Genomic DNA, 25,551 nt, shown 5'->3' on the forward strand with positions numbered 1-25,551 from the left:
GATCTGTCCTGCCATTGGAATAGGATATACCCAGGGATGATGATGGAAATGCATTGCTGTCAGCTATTACTGGGAGAGTAGGCTGGCAGGTAGGATAGCTGAGGAACAGTGGAGGATTTTTAAGGAGATCCTTTTCAGTTCTCAGCAAAAATATATTCCAGCAAAAAACAAGGATTGTAAGAAAAGGGAGAACCGGCCGTGGATAACGAAGGAAATAAAGGAGAGTATTAAAATAAAAACAGCTGCGTACAGAGTGGCCAAAAATAGTGGAGAAACAAGTGATTGGGAAAAATTTAAGAAACAACAAAGAGAGACTAAGAAAGCGATAAAGAAAGGAAGGATAGACTATGAAGCTAGGCTAGCAATTAATATAAAAAATGATAGTAAAAGTTTTTATAAATATATAAAAAGGAATAGAGTGGCTAGAGTGAATGTTGGACCCTTGGAGGACGAGAGGGGGGAGTTAATAGTGGGAAATGAGGATATGGCTGAGTCTTTAAATAAGTTTTTTGTGTCGGTCTTCACGGTGGAGGACACAAATAGTTTGCCAAATATTAACGATAGAGGGTTGGCAGCAGGAGAAATACTTAATACGATTAATGTTACCAGAGAGGCAGTGCTGGGTAGACTAATGGGACTGAAGGTGGACAAGTCCCCGGGTCCGGATGGAATGCATCCCAGGGTATTGAAAGAAATGTCAGAGGTAATAGTGGATGCGTTAGTGATTATTTATCAAAACTCGTTGCATTCTGGGGTAGTGCCGGTTGATTGGAAAACGGCTAATGTTACGCCGCTGTTTAAAAAAGGAAGGAGACAAAAGGCGGGTAACTATAGGCCGGTCAGCTTAACGTCTGTAGTAGGGAAAATGCTGGAATCCATTATTAAAGAGGAGATAGCAGGGCATCTGGATAGAAATGGTTCGATCAATCAGACGCAGCATGGATTCATGAGGGGAAAGTCGTGCTTGACGAACATGTTGGATTTTTATGAAGATGTGACTAGGGCGGTTGATGGAGAAGAACCGGTGGATGCGGTGTTTTTGGATTTCCAGAAGGCGTTTGATAAGGTGCCCCATAAAAGGCTGCTGAAGAAGATTAGGGCACACGGAGTTGGGGGTAGTGTGTTAAAGTGGATTGGGGACTGGCTATCCGACAGGAAGCAAAGAGTCGGAATAAATGGGTGTTTTTCCGGTTGGAGGAAGGTAACTAGTGGCGTGCCGCAGGGATCGGTACTCGGGCCGCAACTGTTTACCATTTATATAGATGATCTGGAGGAGGGGACGGAGTGTAGGGTAACGAAGTTTGCAGACGACACAAAGATAAGTGGAAAAGTGAATCGTGTGGAGGACGGAGAAGATCTGCAGAGAGATTTGGACAGGCTGAGTGAGTGGGCGAGGATATGGCAAATGGAGTATAACGTTGAGAAATGCGAGGTTATACACTTTGGAGGAAATAATAACAAATGGGATTACTATCTCAATGGAAACAAATTAAAACATGCTACCGTGCAAAGGGACCTGGGGGTCCTTGTGCATGAGACGCAAAAGCCCAGTCTGCAGGTACAACAGGTGATCAAGAAGGCAAATGGGATGTTGGCCTATATTGCGAAGGGCATAGAATATAAAAGCAGGGATGTCTTGATGCACCTGTACGGGGCATTGGTGAGGCCGCAGCTGGAATACTGTGTGCAGTATTGGTCCCCTTATATGAGGAAGGATATATTGGCATTGGAGGGAGTGCAGAGAAGGTTCACCAGGTTGATACCGGAGATGAGGGGTTTGGATTATGAGGAGAGGCTGAGGAGATTGGGTTTGTACTCGTTGGAGTTTAGAAGGATGAGGGGGGATCTTATGGAGACTTATAAGATAGTGCGGGGGCTGGATAGGGTGGAGGCGGAGAGATTCTTTCCACTTAGTAAGGAAGTTAAAACTAGAGGACACAGCCTCAAAATAAAGGGGGGTCGGTTTAAGACAGAGTTGAGGAGGAACTTCTTCTCCCAGAGGGTGGTGAATCTCTGGAATTCTCTGCCCACTGAGGTGGTGGAGGCTACCTCGCTGAATATGTTTAAAGCGCGGATGGATGGATTCCTGATCGGTAAGGGAATTAAGGGTTATGGGGATCAGGCGGGTAAGTGGTACTGATCCACGTCAGATCAGCCATGATCTTATTGAATGGCGGGGCAGGCTCGAGGGGCTAGATGGCCTACTCCTGCTCCTATTTCTTATGTTCTTATGTTCTTATTAGTTCAGTAATGTAATTACTGTGCTACCATACCCGCCATCCTACAGTTCGCACAGCTATAAATCAGATTGCAACTATCTAACTGTGGTATTGATGAGGATGTTTAATCAGAGTCTGATGACCAGAAATGTTTTCTAATCTTTCACATTTGACCCCAGGTGGCCTTGTCGGACAGCGACTGTCTGAACACCCAGATATTCGCAAACTGGGGTTCACAGGATCCACCCCAGTTGGAAAACAGATCATGAAAAGGTATGTACAAAATCTGTTTTGGGATTTTCTACAGGGACAATGTCAAACCCTCCCCCACTTTTTCCAAAACATGTAGGAGCCAGAAGAACAAAGTATAGGGATTGTAGAATGGAGAATGACTCTGTACTGGATATTTATTTGGCAATCTATACCAGCTGTGTGAGCTTCTTCCTCCTAACAGATTTCTAGCCAATCCATACGGATTTAGTGTTTGGATTCTTCTATATTAAAGATTTTACACTGAGGCAATCTTCACTCTCAACTGCACGGCATGCAACCCAAACATTCCTGTGTAAACTGCACACAAACTGGCAAGTGCACAGCCATACGCTGAAAAACTCCACGCGCACCCATACGGACACACTGCTGACCTGCAGGGAACTTTGTTAATCCACACACAGTGTCGATTAAATGGCTAATCCATTATTCTGAAACAGTGAAAGATATCCATATCCAATTTTGAGTTTTGCAAGCACGAGCTGGTTTGAGTACGTTGGTACCTTATCTGTTGCGAGCAGCTGAGGGGACTTGCTGTTTGATACGATCCATGAGTATGGAAGCTGTATGTCCCAAAGACTGGCAGTTATATCAAACAGCATGTCTCTTTGGCTGTTTGCAACAGGCAAGGTACCAACTATTCCCAACCTGTCCCGTGCTTGTAAAATACAAACCAGTGTCCAACGTTAAATGTGATTCCACAATTGAACAATGTAGTAAATAATCTTCAGTATGATAGGAATTACACTGGCAATAAATTGAAGATTACCAGTCAGGCTTGCAGTGCTAGAACGTACGCATGCGAGAAGCTATTTAGGACCCTGTCTGCAAATAAAAAGAACATGTACACACATTGCACCTATTTCAACTAAATGACAGCCATTCTCTGGCACATTCCCCTTGACCAGAGTTAACCTGCCTGACAGAGTTTGGCAGTTAACTGTTAGTCATCAGTTAACTGCTGCATTCTCCATGGCAATGCCTCCGCCAACCAGAGTCCACTTACCAATCAATCATCACTCTCTTGAAGTATGGATGGCAGGGTGGCACAGTGGTTGGCAATGCTGTCTCACAGCGCCAGGGATCCAAGTTCAATTCCGGCCTTGTGTGACTGTGTGGAGTTTGACTGTGTGGAGTTTGCACGTTCTCCCCATGTCTGCGTGGATTTGCTCTGGTTTCCTCACACAGTTCAAAAATGTGTGGGTTAGGTGGATTGGCCATGCTAAATTGCCCCTTAGTGTCCCAAGATGTGTAGGTTAGGGGTAAATACACAAGATTATGGAGACAGGGAATGGGCAAGATGTTCTGTCAGAGAGTCGGGTGCAAGCTCGATTCTAGGATTTTATGATTCGAGACATTTTTTGTTGCCTTTAAGTTTGGTGTTTTTGTGAATTGTCCTGATGAGTGCAGGATTAAAAGCTTTGTTAACGTGTATCTTTTTTCAGCAATGCTGAGCTCTTGTAAAATCTTGGAGATCTTTGGAGAATTAAATCAATGCATCTCTCATGGTACCACCAGTGACATTATGCATGACTTTTTTGGTTGCTGGGTAAAACCAACAACTCACTGCGTCTTTGTGAAGGAAAATATCTGTAAACATGAGACAGAATGATAAAGATGCAAATAAAGAGAATTTCAGAGCAGAATGAGAAAAATGAAGTGAACAGCTAAAGCATCTTGCCAATTGAATAACTCAGAATACTGAAAAGATGGAGAATGGCCTCTTTCTTGTGTCCTCATGGGTGGACAGACAAGCCTTCACTCTTAGAAAAGGATGAATAGTAATCTGGGTCACAGGAGCAGGAGATGCAGCTCGAGAAGATTGGTGGTTGGTGAGGATACCACAGAGAATTGGAAAATCTCCTTAGGGGAGGGAGATTGGTAGAGAATTACAAGTTTAGAACTAAGGCAACCTCCTAAGAGACTCAGTCATCTTAATAAGAAGCAGGTTCACAGTATTCTAGGGTGTAGCTGATGATTCACCAGCAAGAGTGGAACATGTGGGGTAAAACACATTTAAGAATTTATATTTTTGTTACTAAACAGCTGCACCTCTGACACTGAGAGAAACACTGGGTACAAATAAATACAGTTTGATTCTTACCATGTAGAAAGCATCAACATTCCATCATCCAGTAAATATTTGTGATAATTTGTGGAAGTAATGGTTTATGTTTACTATGAGAGCAATTATACACACATCTCTGATACAGCTTCACTTAATAGTGTGGCTGGGATTTAAACAGGAATTTGCTTTCACATGGGATTAGCTCCTGTAGAAATAGATGGTTATTGTTGAAGAATGTTAAACTAGATATGAATGACTGATGGTAACTGAGCTTTAAACATCTGTTTAACAGCTGTGCTGTGAGTAATCTGAAAAAGGTCTCTTTGGAACTGGGTGGGAAATCCCCGCTTATCATCTTTAATGACTGTGACCTTGACAAAGCTGTTAGAATGGTGAGTGCAGCCTGAGACATCCCAGTCCTTCTAACTCTGAGAACTGGTCCCAGTTCTTGTTCCCACCCCGCAACGCAGCATTAGTCTTTTAAATCCTTATTCTTTGCTCCTCTCCAGGGTATGGGAGCTGTATATTTCAATAAGGGAGAGAATTGCATTGCTGCTGGCCGTTTGTTTGTCGAAGAGTCTGTCCATGATGAATTTGTTCAGCGAGTGGTAAGTAACTGCAAAGTCCTTCTTTAGTGTCCTCCAGCCTTAAAAGAAAAAACACACAATGTTTGTGTGCAGTTGTCCGATATTTACTTCCCATGCTACTTTCATTTAGGTTGAGGAGATTAAGAAGATGAAAATTGGTGATCCTTTGAACAGATCAACAGATCATGGACCACAAAACCATAAAGCCCATCTGGAAAAGCTGCTTGAATATTGTGAAATCGGAGTGAAGGAAGGAGCGACGCTGGTATATGGGGGAAAATCCGTTTTACAACCTGGTATGAATCCTTCACTTCATAGAAATGGACCAAAAAAGCAACTGCAAATTGCATGTGGTTCAGTTGAAAAATCTTTAGTGCTTTTATTTTCACACTCACTTCAAATTAAATCAAAGGCAGCAACAGAAAGTGATATTGGAAAGACTGAAGGACCAGCATTTGGAATACTGCGTCCAGTTCTGGTCGCCACACTACCAGAAGGACGTGGAGGCTTTGGAGAGAGTACAGAGGAGGTTTACCAGGATGTTGCCTGGTATGGAGGGGCTTAGTTATGAGGAGAGATTGGGTAAACTGGGGTTGTTCTCCCTGGAAAGACGGAGAATGAGGGGAGACTTAATAGAGGTGTATAAAATTATGAAAGGCATAGATAGGGTGAACGGTGGGAAGCTTTTCCCCAGGTCGGTGGTGACATTCACGAGGGGTCATAGGTTCAAGGTGAAGGGGGGGAGGTTTAACACAGATATCAGAAGGACATATTTTACACAGTGGGTGGTGGGGGCCTGGAATGCGCTGCCAGGCAAGGTGGTGGAGGCGGACACACTGGGAACATTTAAGACTTATCTAGACAGCCATATGAACGGAGTGGGAATAGAGGGATACAAAAGAATGGTCTAGATTGGACCAGGGAGCGGCACGGGCTTGGAGGGCCAAAGGGCCTGTTCCTGTGCTGTATTGTTCTTTGTTCTTTGTATAAGGTGATAGAATGCAACTAAGCAGAGGATGTGTACTGCTATAGGAGCAGGATTTGACCACTTAACTACTGTTCAGTGAGATCATGGCTGATCTTCATCCTAACTTCGTATACCAGCCTCCATCGCATATCACTATGGATAACAAAAATCCATCAATCTCAGACAATTGATCCAGCATCAAATGCCATTTATGGAAGAAAATTCAAAACTTTGAACACCCTTTGTGTGTAGAAGTGTTTCTTAATTTCACTCCTGAAAGGTCTGCCTCTAATGTTTAGACGGTGTCCCTTAGCCCTCGGAAGTACTGTCTCTTTATAGACACCAGTTGTCCTCTCATTCATACCTTAAAAACTTCAATCAAATCTAACCTTCTAAATTTCAGAGAATACACCCTTAGTTTATTTAATCTCTACTTGTAGCTCGACCATTGGAATCCAGCTATCATTCTAGTAAAGCTCCACGGCCAATATATTCCTCCTATGCTGTTGTGCCCAGAACTACAATAAATGATCTAACCAGGCTTTATATACCTGAAACATGACCTGCTACTCCATTATTTCTATTCATAGAATCATAGAATCCATACAGTGTAGAAAGAGGCCATTTGGCCCACTGAGTCTGCACCAACTCTCTGACATTATTTTATCCTCACCCCTACCGTATTGCCATAAATCCACACATTCCTCTCCAGATGAAGCCAATGGTAATTTTCTGTACCTGTTCATTCCATTTTAATGATCTGTTACCTGAACCCCAAGCCTCCTTGGACCTCCACTGTTTCTAACTTGGCCCCATTTAGAAAGTACATCGTAAGTCACTTGCCAAGTTTTGCCTCTTCACTTAATCAACCAATATCTTTTTATAATTTCATGCTTTAATCTACACAGATTAAAATCACTTATCTTTGGTGATCGTTAATGATGTGGGGTTGTGTTGGTTTATGTGGGTTTAGTGTTGGTTAATGATAGGGGTTAGTGTTGGTTAATGGGGTTTAGTGTTGGTTAATAGTGTTACCAGGGGTAAGCCATGGGGTACAGGTCTCTGGCACAGAGTCTGTCCCTGTTGCTCAGAAGGGAAGGGGGGAGAGGAGTAGAGCATTAGTTGTTGGGGACTCCATAGTTAGGGGGACAGATAGGAGATTCTGTGGGAGCGAGAGAGACTCGCGGTTGGTGTGTTGCCCCCCAGGTGCCGGAGTCCGTGATGTCTCGGATCGTGTTTTCGAGATCCTTAAAGGGGAGGGGGACCAGCCCCAAGTCGTGGTCCACATAGGCACCAATGACATAGGTAGGAAAAGAGATGGGGATGTAAGGCAGAAATTCAGGGAGTTAGGGTGGAAGCTTAGAGTGAGAACAAATAGAGTTGTTATCTCTGGTTTGTTACCCGTGCCACGTGCTAGCGAGGAGAGGAATAGGGAGAGAGAACAGTTGAACACGTGGCTACAGGAATGGTGCAGGAGGGAAGGATTCAGATACCTGGATAATTGGGGCTCATTCTGGGGTAGGTGGGACCTCTACAAATGGATGGTCTTCACCTGGACCAGCGGGGTAACAATATTCTGGGGGGGAAATTTGCGAATGCTCTTCGGGAGGGTTTAAACTAATTCAACAAAGAACAATACAGCACAGGAACGGGCCCTTCGGCCCTCCAAGCCCGTGCCGCTCCCTGGTCCAAATTAGACCATTCTTTTGTATCCCTCCATTCCCACTCCGTTCATATGGCTGTCTAGATAAGTCTTAAACGTTCCCAGTGTGTCCGCCTCCACCACCTTGCCTGGCAGCGCATTCCAGGCCCCCACCACCCTCTGTGTAAAATATGTCCTTCTGATATCTGTGTTAAACCTCCCCCCCTTCACCTTGAACCTATGACCCCTCGTGAACGTCACCACCGACCTGGGGAAAAGCTTCCCACCGTTCACCCTATCTATGCCTTTCATAATTTTATACACCTCTATTAAGTCTCCCCTCATTCTCCGTCTTTCCAGGGAGAACAACCCCAGTTTACCCAATCTCTCCTCATAACTAAGCCCCTCCATACCAGGCAACATCCTGGTAAACCTCCTCTGTACTCTCTCCAAAGCCTCCACGTCTTTCTGGTAGTGTGGCGACCAGAACTGGACGCAGTATTCCAAATGCGGCCAAACCAACGTTCTATACATCTGCAACATCAGACCCCAACTTTTATACTCTATGCCCCGTCCTATAAAGGCAAGCATGTCATATGCCTTCTTCACCACCACCTCCACCTGTGACGTCACCTTCAAGGATCTGTGAACTTGCACACCCAGGTCCCTCTGCGTATCTACACCCTTTATGGTTCTGCCATTTATCGTATAGCTCCTCCCTACATTATTTCTACCAAAATGCATCACTTCGCATTTATCTGGATTGAACTCCTTCTGCCATTTCTTTGCACAAATTTCCAGCCTATCTATATCCTTCTGTAGCTTCTGACAATGCTCCTCACTATCTGCAAGTCCTGCCAATTTTGTGTCATCCGCAAACTTACTGATCACCCCAGTTACACCTTCTTCCAGATCGTTTATATAAATCACAAACAGCAGAGGTCCCAATACAGAGCCCTGCGGAACACCACTAGTCACAGGCCTCCAGCCAGAAAAAGACCCCTCCACTACCACCCTCTGTCTTCTGTGACCAAGCCAGTTCTCCACCCATCTAGCCATCTCCCCCTTTATTCCATGAGATCCAACCTTTTTCACCAGCCTACCATGAGGGACTTTGTCAAATGCTTTACTAAAGTCTATATAGACGACATCCACGGCCCTTCCCTCGTCAACCATTCTGGTCACTTCTTCAAAATACTCCACCAGGTTAGTGAGGCATGACCGCCCTCTCACAAAACCATGCTGACTATCGTTAATGAGTTTATTCCTTTCTAAATGCGCATACATCCTATCTCTAAGAATCTTCTCCAACAACTTCCCCACCACGGACGTCAAGCTCACCGGCCTATAATTACCCGGGTTATCCTTCCTACCCTTCTTAAATTAGCTATCCTCCAATCCTCTGGGACCTCACCTGCGTCCAGTGACAAGACAAAGATTTGCGTCAGAGGCCTAGCGATTTCATCTCTCGTCTCCCTGAGCAGCCTTGGATAGATTCCATCAGGCCCTGGGGATTTGTCAGTCTTTATATTCTCTAACAAACCTAACACTTCCTCCCTTGTAATGGAGATTTTCTCCAACGGTTCAACACTCCCCTCCGAGACACTCCCAGTCAACACATCCCTCTCCTTTGTGAATACCGACGCAAAGTATTCATTTAGGATCTCCCCTACTTCTTTGGGCTCCAACCATAATTCCCCACTTTTGTCCCTGAGAGGTCCGATTGTTTCCCTGACAACCCTTTTGTTCCTAACGTATGAATAAAATGCCTTGGGATTCTCCTTAATCCTGTCTGCCAAGGACATTTCGTGACCCCTTTTTGCCCTTCTAATTCCCCGTTTGAGTTCTTTCCTACTTTCTTTGTACTCCTCCAGAGCTCCCTCCGTTTTTAACAGCCTGGACCTAACATACGCCTCTCTTTTCTTTTTGACCAGTCCCTCACTTTCCCTGGTTATCCACGGTTCTCGAATCCTACCCTTCCTATCCTTTTTTACAGGCACATGCCTGTCCTGTAGCCCTAACAACTGTTCCTTAAAAGACTCCCACATGCCAGATGTAGATTTACCCTCAAACAGCCTCTCCCAATCAAGAGCTGCCAATTTCTGCCTAATCCCACTAAAGTTAGCCTTCCCCCAATCCAACACCTTAGTCTTGGGACACCACTCATCCTTTTCCATCACTATCCTAAAGCTAACAGAATTGTGGTCACTGTTTGCCACATGTTCCCCTACCGAAACTTTGAAGACCTGACCGGGCTCATTCCCCAGTACTAGGTCCAGTATAGCCCCCTCTCTAGTCAGGCTATCTACATATTGTTCCAAAGAACCCTCCTGTACGCATTTTACAAATTCCTCCCCATTCAGAGTCCCAGGTCTCAGCGATTTCCAGTCTATACCGGGGAAATTGAAGTCTCCCACGACAACAACCCTATTTTTCCTGCACCTATCCAGTATCTCCTGACATATCCGTTCTTCCACTTCCCTTGGGCTGTTGGGGGGCCTGTAGTACACCCCCAGCATAGTGACTGGGGAATGGGCAGGGGAATGGGACATAGGCAGGGGAATGAGAACCTGAATTGTTGCTCCAGTGTACAGGAGGATGTGAGTGGTGAGGTCATGAATAAGGTTTCACGGTCACAGGAGTGTACCGGCAGGCAGGAAGGTGGTTTGAAGTGTGTCTACTTCAACGCCAGGAGCATCCGGAATAAGGTGGGTGAACTTGCAGCATGGGTTGGTACCTGGGACTTCGATGTTGTGGCCATTTCGGAGACATGGATAGAGCAGGGACAGGAATGGTTGTTGCAGGTTCCGGGGCTTAGATGTTTCAGTAAAATCAGGGAAGGTGGTAAAAGAGGGGGAGGTGTGGCATTGTTAGTCAAGGATAGTATTACGGTGGCAGAAAGGATGTTTGATGAGGACTTGTCTACTGAGGTAGTATGGGCTGAGGTTAGAAACAGGGAAGGAGAGGTCACCCTGTTGGGAGTTTTCTATAGGTCTCCGAAAAGTTCCAGAGATATAGAATCATAGAAACCCTACAGTGCAGAAGGAGGCCATTCGGCCCATCGAGTCTGCACCGACCACAATCCCACCCAGGCCCTACCCCCACATATTTACCCGCTAATCCCTCTAACCTACGCATCTTAGGATTCTAAGGGGCAATTTTTAACCTGGCCAATCAACCTAACCCGCACATCTTTGGACTGTGGGAGGAAACCGGAGCACCCGGAGGAAACCCACGCAGACACGAGGAGAATGTGCAAACTCCACACAGACAGTGACCCAAGCTGGGAATCGAACCCGGGACCCTGGAGCTGTGAAGCAGCAGTGCTAACCACTGCGCTACCGTGCCGCCCTAGATGTAGATGTAGAGGAAAGGATTGCAAAGATGATTCTGGATAGGAGCGAAAGTAACAGGGTAGTTGTTATGGGGGACTTTAACTTTACAAATATTGACTGGAAACGCTATAGTTCGGGTACTTTAGAGGGGTCAGTTTTTGTCCAATGTGTGCAAGAGGGTTTCCTGACACAGTATGTAGATAGGCCAACAAGAGGCGAGGCCACATTGGATTTGGTACTGGGTAATGAACCCGGCCAGGTGTTAGATTTGGAGGTAGGTGAGCACTTTGGTGATAGTGACCACAATTCGATTACGTTTACTTTAGCGATGGAAAGGGATAGGTATATACCGCAGGGCAAGTGTTATAGCTGGGGGAAAGGAAATTATGATGCGATTAGGCGAGATTTAGGTGGCATAGGTTGGGGAAGGAAACTGCAGGGGATGGGCACAATTGTAATGTGGAACTTGTTCAAGGAACAGCTACTACGCGTCCTTGATAAATATGTACCTATCAGGCAGGGAGGAAGCAGTCGTGTGAGGGAACCGTGGTTTACTAAGGAGGTTGAATCTCTTGTGAAGAGGAAGAAGGAGACTTATGTAAAGATGAGACATGAAGGCTCAGTTAGGGCGCTTGAGAGTTACAAGTTAGCCAGGAAGGACCTGAAGAGAGAGCTAAGAAGAGCCAGGAGGGGACATGAGAAGTCTTTGGCAGGTAGGATCAAGGAAAACCCTAAAGCTTTCTAGAGGTATGTCAGGAGTAAAAGAATGACTAGGGTAAGATTAGGGCCAGTCAAGGACAGTAGTGGGAAGTTGTGCGTGGAGTCCGAAGAGATAGGAGAGGCGCTAAATGAATATTTTTTGTCAGTATTCACACAGGAAAAAGACAATGTTGTCGAAGAGAATACTGAGATACAGGCTAATAGACTAGACGGGATTGAGCTTCATAAGGAGGAGGTGTTAGCAATTCTGGAAAGTGTGAAAATAGATAAGTCCCCTGGGCCGGATGGGATTTATCCTAGGATTCTCTGGGAAGTTAGGGAGGAGATTGCAGAGCCTTTGGCTTTGATCTTTATGTCGTCATTGTCTACAGGAATAGTGCCAGAAGACTGGAGGATAGCAAATGTTGTCCCCTTGTTCAAGAAGAGGAGGAGAGACAACCCTGGTAATTATAGACCAGTGAGCCTTGCTTCTGTTGTGGGCAAAGTTTTGGAAAGGATAAGAGATAGGATTTATAATCATCTAGAAAGGAACAATTTGATTAGGGTGATCATCTAGAAAGGAACAATTTGATTAGATAGTCAATACGGTTTTGTGAAAGGTAGGTCGTGCCTCACAAACCTTATTGAGTTCTTTGAGAAGGTGACCAAAGAGGTGGATGAGGGTAAAGCAGTTGATGTGGTGTATATGGATTTCAGTAAAGCGTTTGATAAGGTTCCCCATTGTAGGCTATTGCAGAAAATACGGAGACATGGGATTGAGGGTGATTTTGTGGAGATCTCGGTGTCCATGTGCATAGATCCCTGAAAGGTGGCACCCAGGTTGTTAGGAAGGCGTATGGTGTGTTAGCTTTTATTGGTAGAGGGATTGAGTTTCGGAGCCATGATGTCATGTTGCAGCTGTACAAAACTCTGGTGCGGCCGCACTTGGAGTATTGCGTACAGTTCTGGTCGCCGCATTATAGGAAGCTTGTGGAAGCATTGAAAAGGGTGCAGAGGAGATTTACCAGGATGCTGCCATCTAGCCCCTCGAGCCTGCCCCGCCATTCAATAAGATCATGGCTGATCTGAAGTGGATCAGTTCCACTTACCCACCTGATCCCTATAATCCCTAATTCCCTTACCGATCACGAATCATCTATCCGTGATTTAAACATATTCAACGAGGTAGCCCCCACCACTTCAGTGGGCAGAGAATTCAAGAGATTCACCACCCTCTGAGAGAAGAAGTTCCTCCTCAACTCTGTCCTAAACTGACCCCCCTTTATTTTGAGGCTGTGCTCTCTAGTTCTAGCTTCCTTTCTAAGTGGAAAGAATCTCTCCACCTCTACCCTATCCAGCCCCTTCATTATCTTATAGGTCTCTATAAGATCCCCCCTCAGCCTTCTAAATTCCAATGAGTACAAACCCAATCTGCTCAGTCTCTCCTCATAATCAATACTCCTCATCTCTGGTATCAACCTGGTGAACCTTCTCTGCACTCCCTCCAAGGCCAATATATCCTTCCGCAAATAAGGGGACCAATACTACACACAGTATTCCAGCTGCGGCCTCACCAATGCCCTGTACAGATGCAGCAAGACATCTCTGCTTTTATATTCTATCCCCCTCGCGATAAAGGCCAACATTCCATTTGCCGCCTTGATCACCTGTTGCACCTGCAGACTGGGTTTTTGCGTCTCATGCACAAGGACCCCCAGGTCCCTTTGCACAGTAGCATGTTGTAATTTTTTTCCATTTAGATAAGCTAATTTGCTATTATTTCTTCCAAAGTGAATAACCTCGCATTTGTCAACGTTACACTCCATCTGCCAGATCCTCGCCCACTCACTCAGCCTGTCCAAATCTCCCTGCAGACCTTCTACACCCTCCACACGATTCACTTTTCCACTTATCTTTGTGTCGTCTGCAAACTTTGTTAATCCTGCACTCAGTCCCCTCCTCCAGATAGTCTATATAAATGGTAAATAGTTGAGGCCCCAGTACCGATCCCTGCAGCACGCCACTAGTTACCATCCGCCAACCAGAAAAGCACCCATTTATTCCAACTCTCTGCTTCCTGTCAGATAGCCAATCCCCAATCCACGCTAACACCCTACCCCCAACTCCATGTGACGCAATCTTCTTCAGCAACCTTTTGTGAGGCACCTTATCAAACGCCTTTTGGAAATCCAAAAACACCACATCCACTGGTTCCCCTCTGTCAACCGCACTAGTCACATCTTCATAAAAATCCAACAAGTTCATCAAGCACGACTTTCCCCTCATGAATCCATGCTGCGTCTGCTTAATCGAACCATTCTTATCCAGATGGCCTGCTATTTCTTCTTTAATGATGGATTCCAGCATTTTCCCAACTACAGACGTTAAGCTAACCGGCCTGTAGTTACCCATCTTTTGTCTATTTCCTTTTTTAAACAGCGGCGTAACATTAGCCTTTTTCCAATCTGCCGGCACTACCCCAGAATCCAACGAATTTTGATAAATAACTACTAACGCATCCGCTATTACCTCTGACATTTCTTTCCGTACCCTGGGATGCATTCCATCCGGGCCCGGGGACTTGTCCACCTTCAGTCCCGTTATTCTACTAAGCACTGCCTCCCTGGTAACATTAATTGTATTGAGTACCTCTCCTCCTACCAACCCTCTATCGTTAATATTCGGTAAACTATTTGTGTCTTCCACCGTAAAGACCGACACAAAAAACTTATTTAAAGTTTCAGCCATTTCCTCATTTCCCACTATTAAATCCCCCCTCTCGTCCTCCAAGGAGAGCCTTTTTCCTTGGACGGTGATGACTAGCACGAGGGGACATAGCTTTAAATTGAGGGGTGATAGATATAGGACAGATGTCAGAGGTAGATTCTTTACTCAGAGAGTAGTAAGGGTGTGGAATGCCCTGCCTGCAACAGTAGTGGACTCGTCAACATTAAGGGCATTTAAAGGGTCATTGGATAAACATATGGATGATATTGGAATAGTGTAGGTTAGATGGGTTTCACAGGTGGGCGCAACACTGAGGATCGAAGGGCCTGCACTGCGCTGTAATGTTCTATGTTCTAATAATGAGGGATTATGTTAATGGTTTTTTTTTAATGAATTAACACTTACATTTTTTCACTTTTTGAATTAAAAATCCAAATTTTGGCGACTTCCATCAATGGGCAGTTAATAGATTGGGAACACCACATTCGAGTCTACCAGGGATAGTGATCAGTTAATCAGAAATTGAGTTCAGATTCCCTAGTAAATGATGAGGATGAGATTGGGCTGAGGCGGCGAGTCCAGTGAGCTGTGAAAAGGACATGAGTTCAGGTACAATCTCTATAGTGTGGCCAACTCAGCGTTGGCTCGGTGTCCGTCACTCCATCTCCAATTGTTTATTTTTGCTTTAGGTTTCTTTATGGAGCCGACAGTTTTCACTGATGTGGAGGATGACATGTTCATTGCTAAGGAGGAGTCTTTTGGACCAGTGATGGTCATTTCTAAATTCAAAGATGGGTGAGTTGGAAGCTGAAATGGAGCTCCTGACCTGCTGAGTGAGTAGGGAGAGGGTATGGCCAATACTGTACAATAAATCAAATGATCTTTTAATATAATGGTACAGGCACAACACAGTCTACCATATGTTCTGCTATCTCTATTTTTCTCATGGGCCGTGCAGTGACTGATGAGGAAGAGAAGACTGTGGAGAGATGTGTGTGTATCCAAAACAGAAACATGGTCTGTAAGAATTTAAATAAGATTTCTTTGCATATTAACATACGTTGTTTAATAGTTCCCTACCCAGGCTCACGGAATGACACAGGAAAGAAAGGCTATGCAACCCACATGCCTTGGCTGGCTTTTTGAAGGAGCTCCAGTTTCTTCTACCCCTCAACTCTTTCTCCGTAGCCCAGCAGACTTTTCCTTTGAATATTCACCCAATTCCCTCTGGAAAGTTATTACTGAATCTTTTCCACATTCTTTCAGGCAGAGTATGCCAGATCAGAAGAACCCATGCAGTAATTTTCTTTTGCTCCTGGTTTTGTTTGTTGTTAAATCAGCTGCCTCTGGTTCTGGCACTGGATCTTGCTTCTTCTTACTCTTCAATCTCTCCTTCAATCTTCCCTGCTCTAAAGATAACAATCTCATTTCTTCCAGTCTCCCCACAGTTCTGAAGACCCTCATCCTGGAGCCATTCTATTAAACCTCTTCTGTACTCCCTCCAAAGTCTTACAATCCAAATTGGGAAAGAATTAAATACAATACTCCTCAAAGGGCTAACCAGTGTGCAAAGGTTTAGAAAGCTCCTTGGATTTGTAACCCATGCTTCTATTTATAAAGCCAATGTCATTTTGACGGCCTTCTCAATCTGTCTTTAATTTTCAGTGCCTCTGCTCATTCTTCTGCTAAAATGAATCATTTCACTCTTTTGTAAAATTCTCCCTGTTGTGTGCCTGCCCATTTCTATGTCCTCCCCAGATCTCTTACGATCCTCCTCACTAATTACGACATTTAAGTTTTTTGCTCTCTGTTGAAATTATGCTTTGAAAACCCAAGTCTTGCCAATAACTTATAACAAGAATAGCTGTGGATTCTGTATATAATGAGCATAAGTAGGCCATTCAGCCCCTCAAATTTGCAAAGTCATTCAATGCAATCTTGGTCTTAACTCCACTTTCCTGCTTGCCCCTTGTTGTGAGTCCACCTGGATAGGGTGACTTTTCCCCTTTGAGCCCACCATCAATTTTTCAAATTGCTCCTTCTTATTCTGTTTAATTTCTGTACAACCTTCTTCTTTATTGTTACAGTAACAACATCCACAAGTTTATCTTCTTAGTCACTGATCACTCGCTTTTACTATCCTTTTACTCTTAACGTTTTGTAAAAACAAATCCATTTTCATACATCCTTTTGACCCTGACATGTCCTCTTCCAGTTCTCTCCTGTAATTTTTTGCGTTCAGTTTGATTCTCTTCCGAGCCTGCCTTTTAATGCAAGCTTTGGGTTTTCTGGTTTATTTTAATCTCCATAACTTTGATTATCCAGGGAGCTTAAGTTTTGGGTGCCCATTCTTTCCCCCTTGTGAGAATGTCTCTAGCTTGTACACATCTCCTCCTTTAAGGTCTTTTATTGCCTATTCCAATACAGAGACTTAGTTTTCAAATGTTGCTGTGTATAGGCTATATTCAGGGTATTTTTGGAGAGGATCTACATCTGTGTCAGTGAGTAAACTTTGAATGACTCTACATCATAACTCAAGTAGAATTTCAAATCCTGTTCACCATCTACAAGGCACAAGTCAGGAGTCTGATGGAATACTCTTCACTTGCCTGGATAATTGCAGCTCCAACAACACTCAAGAAGCTCGACACCATCCAGGATAAAGCAATCGGTTTAATTGGCACCCCATTCGCCAACTTTAAAAAAAACATACACACCCTCCACCACTGACGCACAGCAGCAGCTGTGTGTACAATCTTCAAGATGCATTGCAGCAACTCACCAAGACTCCCTTGACTGCATCTTCTAAAGCTGCAACCCCTACCCCCTAGAAGGACAAGGGCAACAAATAGATAGAAACACCATCTCCTTCAATTTCCTCACTGTCACTGGGTCAAAATCCTGAAACTTCCCCCCGAAACAGCACTGTAGGTTTTCCTGTAGCAGTTCAAAAAGGTGGCTCACCACCAACTTCTCGGGGCAATTAGGGATGGGTTTAGCCAGCGACACATATTTTCTGTGAAAGAATAAAAAAAATTCAAGATTACTGTAATCTGGTTTTGAAGAAATAGTTAATTGATATTCCAGTGTAAAGTACTGATTTTAATCTCCATATATTCACTTGGTTTCAGAGATGTTGATGGAGTATTGCATCGGGCAAATAATACAGAGTTTGGTTTAGCTTCGGGAGTTTTTACGAAGGACATTGGGAAAGCGATGTATGTGAGCGATGGACTCGAAGCTGGAACTGTATTTATCAACACATATAATAAAACTGATGTTGCAGCTCCCTTTGGGGGCTTCAAACAGTCTGGATTTGGGAAAGATCTGGGTAAGTTTACACTTTATTCAGAAACACAGCTTACACTGAATGTGAGGTTCACAAGAAACTGTTGCAGGATTGAATGCTTATTGTCAGACAGCAGAAGTGTCTTCACATTACAGCATTCACTCTGTGACTGAGCAGAGAGGGTTATGCTGAAGCCCAGGACTGAGTGAATGGACAGTCAGAAGTCTCACAATACCAGGTTAAAGTCCAACAGGTTTATTTGGTAGCAAGAGCTTTCGGAGCGCTGCTCCTTCATCAGGTGAGTGAAGAGTTGGATTCACAAACACAGCATATATAGACAGGGACACAATTGCAAGATAACGGTTGGAATGCAAGTCTTAACAGGGAATCAAGTCTTTACAGATACTGACAATGCGAGTGGAGAGAGGGTTAAGCACAGGTTAAAGAGGTGTGAATTGTCTCCAGCCAGGACAGTTAGTGAGATTTTGCAAGCCCAGGCAAGTCGTGGGGGGTTACAGATAGTGTGACATGAACCCAAGATCCTGGGTGAGGCCGTCGTCGTGCAGAACTTGGCTATCAGTATCTGCTCAGCGATTCTGCGGTGTTGTCTTGGAGAACGCTTACCCAAAGATCGGAGGCTGAATGCTCTCGACTGCTGAAGTGTTCCCCAACAGGAAGGGAACACTCCTGCCTGGTGATTGTCGAGCAGTGTCCATTCATCCATTGTCGTAGCATCTGCATGGTCTCGCCGATGTGTCATGCCTTGGGACATTCTTTCTAGCATCGTATCAGGTAGACCAAGTCGCAAGAGTATGCCTGGTGGATGGTATTCTCATGTGAGATGATCCGGCACGTCTTGCAGAGGTTGCTATGATGGGGTTGTGTGGTGTCGTGGCCACTGTTCTCCTGAAGGCTATGTAGTTTGCTGTGAACAATGGTCTGTTTGAGATTGTGCGTTCATTTAAAGGCGAGTAGTGGGGGTGGCCTTGGCGAGATGTTCGTCTTCATCGATGACACGTTGAAGGTTCCGGAAGAGATGCCGTAGCTTCTCCGCTCCGGGGAAGTACTGGACGACGAAGGGTACTCTGTCCACCGTGTCCCGTGTTTGTCTTCTGAGGAGGTCGGTGTGGTTTTTCGCTTTGGTGCGTCGGAATTGTCAATCAATGAGACGCTGAAAGACACCCTGTTCTTACGAGGGCGTCTTTCAGCGTCAGTAGGTGTCTGTTGTGATCCTCCTCATTTGAGAAGATGCTGTGTATACGGAGGGCTTGTCCGTAGGGGATGGCTTCTTTAACGTGTTTAGGGTGGAAGCTGGAGAAGTGGAGCATCGTGAGGTTATCCGTGGGTTTGCGGTACAGTGAAGTGCTGAGGTGACCGTCCTTAATGGAGATGCGTGTGTCCAAGAATGCAACCGATTCCGGAGAGTTTTCCATGGTGAGTCTGATGGTGGGATGGAACTTGTTGGTGTCATCATTTAGTTGTTTCAGTGATTGTTCACCATGAGTTCAAAGGAAGAAAACCTGTGCATGAAGATGTTGGCATATTGAGGTGCGAATTTGGTCCCCAAGGCTGTTCGTGTCTGGACGAAGAACTGATTGTTGAAGGTGAAGACATTGTGGTCCAGGATGAACCGGATGAGTTGTAGAATTACATCTGGAGATTGGCAGTTGTCAGCATTGAGTACTGAGGCCGTTGCAGCAACGCCGTCGTCGTCATGTGTTGGGTTATGGAAGAAAGGCCGGATTTGAGTTACAGATCATGATTTGAGTTACAGATCATGATCTAATGTGCTTGACAGGCTGAATGGAAAACTTCAGTTCTTGTGTTCCACATAGTCAATAATCAGATAGTTTCAGTTGTAGGGGCCAAGGAGAGAGAGGAATAATTGGACCAAGGGGCAGAATGTAATTCAGTCCAGTTTCAATCACCATTTGGATATAATGCTTTGATTTGTATGGTTAAATAGTTAATAGAATAGTAAGCAGCAGATCATAAATGGTTGCCCAAAACTATCTGAAGAACTGTAGTCATGCAAAACAACATCAGCTTTCTAGGAGGGATGGGAAACTGGCATTTATAAGATGTTTAATGTATTAATTGATGTCATGCTATTTTATCTACAAACTTCCCATCATTGTAGGGTGACTTTGTCCAGTGCTTGTAGTTTGTGATTTCAGTCAGCATTCCACTTTTTTTACCTACATTCTCTTTCTCAGAATCATTTTGGTGAGTTTCTTAACCTTTTCTTTTCAGGTGAGGAAGCTCTTCATGAATATCTCCGAACCAAAGCTTTGACTGTGGAGTATTAGATCCTGATCACAAAAATGTCTTCCCTTTTCTCTCATTGGCCATACTTTATCCAGTATTCAGCAAAGATACAACTCAACTGTAGAAACACTACGGTACAATTCAACTGTACAGACGAACACTTAGATACAATTCAAGTGTACAGACTGAGTCCCAGGGTACTCACTTGCCTCTTAATGATGGCACCCCAAGAGAAGCTAAAATCATAACTGCATTTAAATTGCGGATGCATTGACATCTCCACATGCCTCAATGTCTTATCAAATGTACCTCAAATAATCACTTCTAGGTGGTTTTAAAATCTCAGCCAGAGTTTCTCCTTTGCGTGCAATCAGCTATTCCGGTGCAAATTATATTCAAAATTACACTCAGAAATATTTTATGTTCAAACTCGTTTATATACTGAGTTCTTGGATTCTTGAAATGTGACAGTGAATTGTTGTTTGATTGGAAGTTTTAAAAGAGAAAAATCTAATTGAGATGCAAAAGTGACAGACATGAAAAGGCCATCATGACTGCCCCACACTGTGATGACTGCTTACGTCCACCCCGGCAGTCATGTGATCTCCTGGGAGAAGCAAACAAGAAAAAGCAGAATGGACAATAAGGGACTAAAATATTCCCGAAAATTATTTTCCACACCCATTGGGTGATTGAGACTAGTCCAAGCGAGCACAGAGCCAGAACGTGATCTCTAGGTCAGTGCGGAACTAGTCTCACTCACTCCTGATGGCAAAAAAGAGAGCTCCAACCCCCAGTGTATTCCAATTGTTCACCACTCTGAGGTAAAGAAGATATGCTCAGTCTGTTTCCACTCAAAGATTGTTTAAAAACCCATTAACTTGAATGTATTCATCATATGTGTAAAAGTTAGTCAGTTTGAATGTGCATCTTGTGATTTTATTTAGTAAAATTAAAGCTTTGCTGTGCATTCCAACTGATGTCGAGCACATTTCTTGTTAAATTTTTACTGATTTAATGCTGGGTATTCGGTAATTATAGTTTGCAGCCGTTATTATTGAATGTCCCACCACAAATTTAGTTCCAATGGACTTGGAGTAAATCCACTAATTTTAAGACCTGTGTCTGGAAGTGCATCTCCCATTTATGATCACACTCTTTAGGGTGGCACAGTGGTCAGCACTGCTGTCTCACAGCACCAGGGACCCAGGGCGGCACAGTGGTCAGCACCAGGGAGCCAGGGCGGCACGGTGGCACAGTGGTCAGCACTGCTGTCTCATAGCACCAGAGATCCAGGGCGGGATGGGTGGCACAGTGGTCAGTACTGCTGTCTCACAGCACCAGGGACCCAGGGCGGCACAGTGGTCAGCACTGCTGTCTCATAGCACCAGGGACCCAGACTGGCATGGTGGCACAGTGGTCAGCACTACTGTCTCACAGCAGCAGGGTGGCACAGTGGTTAGCATTACTGTCTCACAGAGCCAGGGACTCATGTTTGCTTCCCAGCTTGGGTGACTGTGTGGAGTTTGCACATTCCGTGTTTGCATGGGTTTCCTCCCACAGTCCAAAGATGTGTGGGTTAGGTTGATTGGCCGTGCTAAATTGCCCCTTATTGTCAGGGGGATTAGCAGGGTAAATATGTGGGGTTACGGGAATAGGGCTTGGGTGAGATTGTGGCCTGTACAGACTTGATGGGCAGAATGGCCTCCTTGTGTACTATAGGGATTCTATGATCATTCTATGATTCTTGAGTTTCTTCCCATTCACTTTGAAGTTGAATTATATCTTTATATTCTTTGCATGCGCTTGTTACCTTTTCAGCTTAAAATGAAGTGTGAAGCATTGACTGTGCCCAAGTGGCTAAGTGTTTGAGGGAAGTGAATAGTTGATTAGAATTTGATAGAACCATAGAAAGGTTACAGTGCAGAAAAAGCCTATTCAGCCCATCGTGTCAGTACTGGCGAAAAGAGAAATAAGAAACTAGCCACTCATTTTAATCCCACTTTCCAGCATTTCAGATACAGATATCTTTAAATGAGTTCAGCACTTCAGTCTCAACCACCAATTTGTGCAGTGAATTCCAAATACCCACCACCTTTGGGGTGAAAAGGTTTTTCCTCCTGTCTGCTCTAATCTGTCTACCAATCAGCTAGGGGAAACAAGTCTTTCCTGTCTACGCTCCCTCATAATTTTGTACACCTCAATTAGGTTACTCCTTAGCCCCCTCTGTGCTGAGGAAAACAACTCTAACCTATCCAATCTCTTCTCAGAGCTGCAATTTTCAAGCGCTGGCAACATTTTTGTAAATCTCCTCTGCACTCTCTCCAGAGCAATTATGTCCTTCCTGTAATGTGCTGACCAGAACTGCACACTAAATTCCAGCAGTGGCCGAACTATCATTTTATACAGTTTCAACCTTGCTTTTGTATTCAATACCTCAAGCATTATCTACCTGTCTTGCCACCTTCAAGAATCCGTGGTTATGCACTCCAAGACTTTGGTGTCCTTGTGCATCAGTCACTGAAAGTAAGCACACAGATACAGCAGACAGTAAAGAAGGCAAATGGTAATTTGGCCTTCATAGCGAGAGGATTTGAACACAGGACCAGAGATATTTTACTGCGAATGTATAGGGAGTTGGTGAGGCCACACCTATAGTATTGTGTTAGTTTTGGTATCGTTATCTGAGGAAGAATGTCCTTGCTATATGCAGTGAAGGTTTACCAGGCTGATTCCTGGGATGGCAGGTCTGTCCGAATCCTAAATCAGTTAGGATTATATTGCAGTTTAGACGAGTGAGAGGGGATCTCGTAGAAACTTATAAAATTCTAACAAGGTTAGACAGGGTGGATTCAGAAAGAATTTTCCTTATGGTGGGGGAATCCAGAATTAGGAGTCATAGAACAGTACAGCACAGAACAGGCCCTTCGGCCCACGATGTTGTGCCGAGCTTTATCTGAAACCAAGATCAAGCTATCCCACACCCTATCATCCTGGTGTGCTCCATGTGCCTATCCAATAACCGCTTAAATGTTCCTAAAGTGTCTGACTCCACTATCACTGCAGGCAGTCCATTCCACACCCCAACCACTCTCTGCATAAAGAACCTACCTCTGATATCCTTCCTATATCTCCCACCACGAACCCTATAGTTATGCCCCCTTGTAATAGCTCCATCCACCCGAGGAAATAGTCTTTGAACGTTCACTCTATCTATCCCCTTCATCATTTTATAAACCTCTATTAAGTCTCCCCTCAGCCTCCTCCGCTCCAGAGAGAACAGCCCTAGCTCCCTCAACCTTTCCTCATAAGACCTACCCTCCAAACCAGGCAGCATCCTGGTAAATCTCCTCTGCACTCTTTCCAGCGCTTCCACATCCTTCTTATAGTGAGGTGACCGGAACTGCACACAATATTCCAAATGTGGTCTCACCAAGGTCCTGTACAGTTGCAGCATAACCCCACGGCTCTTAAACTCCAACCCCCTGTTAATAAAAGCTAACACACTATAGGCCTTCTTCACAGCTCTATCCACTTGAGTGGCAATCTTTAGAGATCTGTGGATATGGACCCTTGACCTTGATACCTTCCCCAATACCTCACCACCCTCAACACTGACGTCTGGACTACAACTCCTTTTCCCACTCCCCTGACCAATTAGTTTAAACCCCCCTGAAGAGCCGTATCAAATTTTCCTCCCAGGATATTGGTGCCCCTCTGGTTCAGGTGCACCCCGTCCTGTTTGTACAGGTCCCACCTTCCCCAGAATGTGTTCCAATTATCCACGTATCTGAAACCCTCCCTCCTACACCATCCCTGCAACCACATGTTTAACTGCACTCTCTCCCTGTTCCTCAACTCGCTATCATGTGGCACCGGTAACGTACCAGAGATGACCACATGTTTTGTCTTGGCTCTCAGCTTCCAGCCCAGCTCCCGAAATTCCTGTTTTAAATCCCCGTCCCTTCTCTTACCTATGTCGTTGGTACCAATGTGTACCACGACTTGTGACTGTTTCCCCTCCCCCTTAAGAATCCGGAAAACATCGTCTGAGACGTCACGGACCTTGGCATCCGGTAGGCAACATACCATCCGTGAGTCTCTTTTGCTGCCACAGAACCTCCTATCTATCCCTCTAACTAACGAGTCCCCAATAACTATTGCCCTCCCGCTCTGCCCCTTACCCTCCCGAGCCACAGAGACGGACACAGTGCTGGAGATCCTCTCACTGCGGCTCACCACTGGTATGTCGTCCCCCACAACCGTATCCAAAGCGGAATACTTGTTGCTAAGGGGAACGACCACCGGGGATCCCTGCACGGACTGCTTCCTCACAGCCCCTCTCACCGTCACCCATCTGTTTTCATTCCTCGGAGTAACTGTATCCCTAAAGCTTCTGTCTTAGGTTATGAGGCCTATGCAAGTGAAGATTAGCCAGATATAGCAGACAGACTCCCTCGATGGTCTGCAACTGATAACATTCTCACATTCTATTAGAGAAGGCATGAAATTTTTAATCTGAGCATTTTAACTTCCACACTTCCTCCCCTTTTTGTCCTCTTAGGACAACCTTATGGTCCTCCATGATTTCTACATCTATGCGCATCAGCTTTCTAAATTCTTCCTCGGTTGGTGCGTTAACTGGGAGGACTGGAAAGAGATGGGGGGGCTGGGCTGTGAACAAAAGAACGAGGGCAGCAGATAGAATGGATGCTAAATAACCCCGTACAAGGCAATGAGCAAAGCCAGGCCTATAATAAGGTACTTGAGAAGGGTCTTTAAAAGATCTTCAAACCAACCGCTGAGGTTAGGGAGCCAGTTCACCAGTCAAAAGGTTTTTCCTGAGCAACTGAGTGCACACCTGCTCCTGAATGGCATGTACATCTGTCTCAATCCTACGATCCTCAATGTAAAAACAGAATGTCTCATTGATAGCCACACACACTGCTAACAGGAGATCGAGGGCCATGTGGTTCTATAGCACCGTCTTAGAAAGGGACTGAATTTCCAACTGTAGGCCCTGAATGGTGTCCACGGTGCTGTTTTCAATTATTTCCATGGTACTGGAAATATTAATAATAGTCTTTTCTAATTCTGAGACTCCAAGATGTGGGAGGAGTGCCCGGACCAACTGGTGAAAGCCGGTGTTACGGGTGACTAGCAGATTTGGCACTGACCGTTCCTGTTGCCTCACTAATCCTAGATGTTGTGAAGGGAGTGGATGAATAGCTGCTTGACCCCAAAGGCCTCAGGATCATGTGACCTATGGCGCAGATGCCGGCTCAATCGACGGGGAGGATCTTGCAGGCTCTGTCCCCACAAAGCCGGAACGAGCCATTGCAAACAAGGGTCGGGAACCAGAATGTGGGGTTTTGGCAAAAGGTAAGCCAATACTGGGTACGGGGCGATTTCTCCTGGGCATACCAACGGATGTAACAAGTCTGACTGAGATGTAGAGCCCTTGGGGCTACTTGATCTGC

At 44.9% G+C, this 25,551-nt stretch overlaps 1 protein-coding gene across 1 annotated transcript in view; it reads left to right on the forward strand.

Annotated features, from left to right (window-relative positions):
• The window catches only part of LOC144507818 (mitochondrial 10-formyltetrahydrofolate dehydrogenase-like), a 136,805-nt gene extending 115,757 nt beyond the window's left edge, over positions 1-21,048 (forward strand). Inside the window, exons 17-23 of the mRNA XM_078235145.1 lie at positions 2,399-2,492; positions 4,850-4,949; positions 5,067-5,165; positions 5,275-5,440; positions 15,204-15,309; positions 17,646-17,845; positions 20,057-21,048. Of these exons, the coding sequence (XP_078091271.1) occupies positions 2,399-2,492; positions 4,850-4,949; positions 5,067-5,165; positions 5,275-5,440; positions 15,204-15,309; positions 17,646-17,845; positions 20,057-20,112 (821 nt within the window). The 3' untranslated portion in view covers positions 20,113-21,048. The remainder of the gene's footprint in view (positions 1-2,398; positions 2,493-4,849; positions 4,950-5,066; positions 5,166-5,274; positions 5,441-15,203; positions 15,310-17,645; positions 17,846-20,056) is intronic.
• The last annotated feature ends 4,503 nt before the right edge of the window (positions 21,049-25,551 follow it).

This window comes from Mustelus asterias, chromosome 19 (genome assembly GCF_964213995.1).
Source record: "Mustelus asterias chromosome 19, sMusAst1.hap1.1, whole genome shotgun sequence".
NCBI lineage: Eukaryota > Metazoa > Chordata > Chondrichthyes > Carcharhiniformes > Triakidae > Mustelus > Mustelus asterias.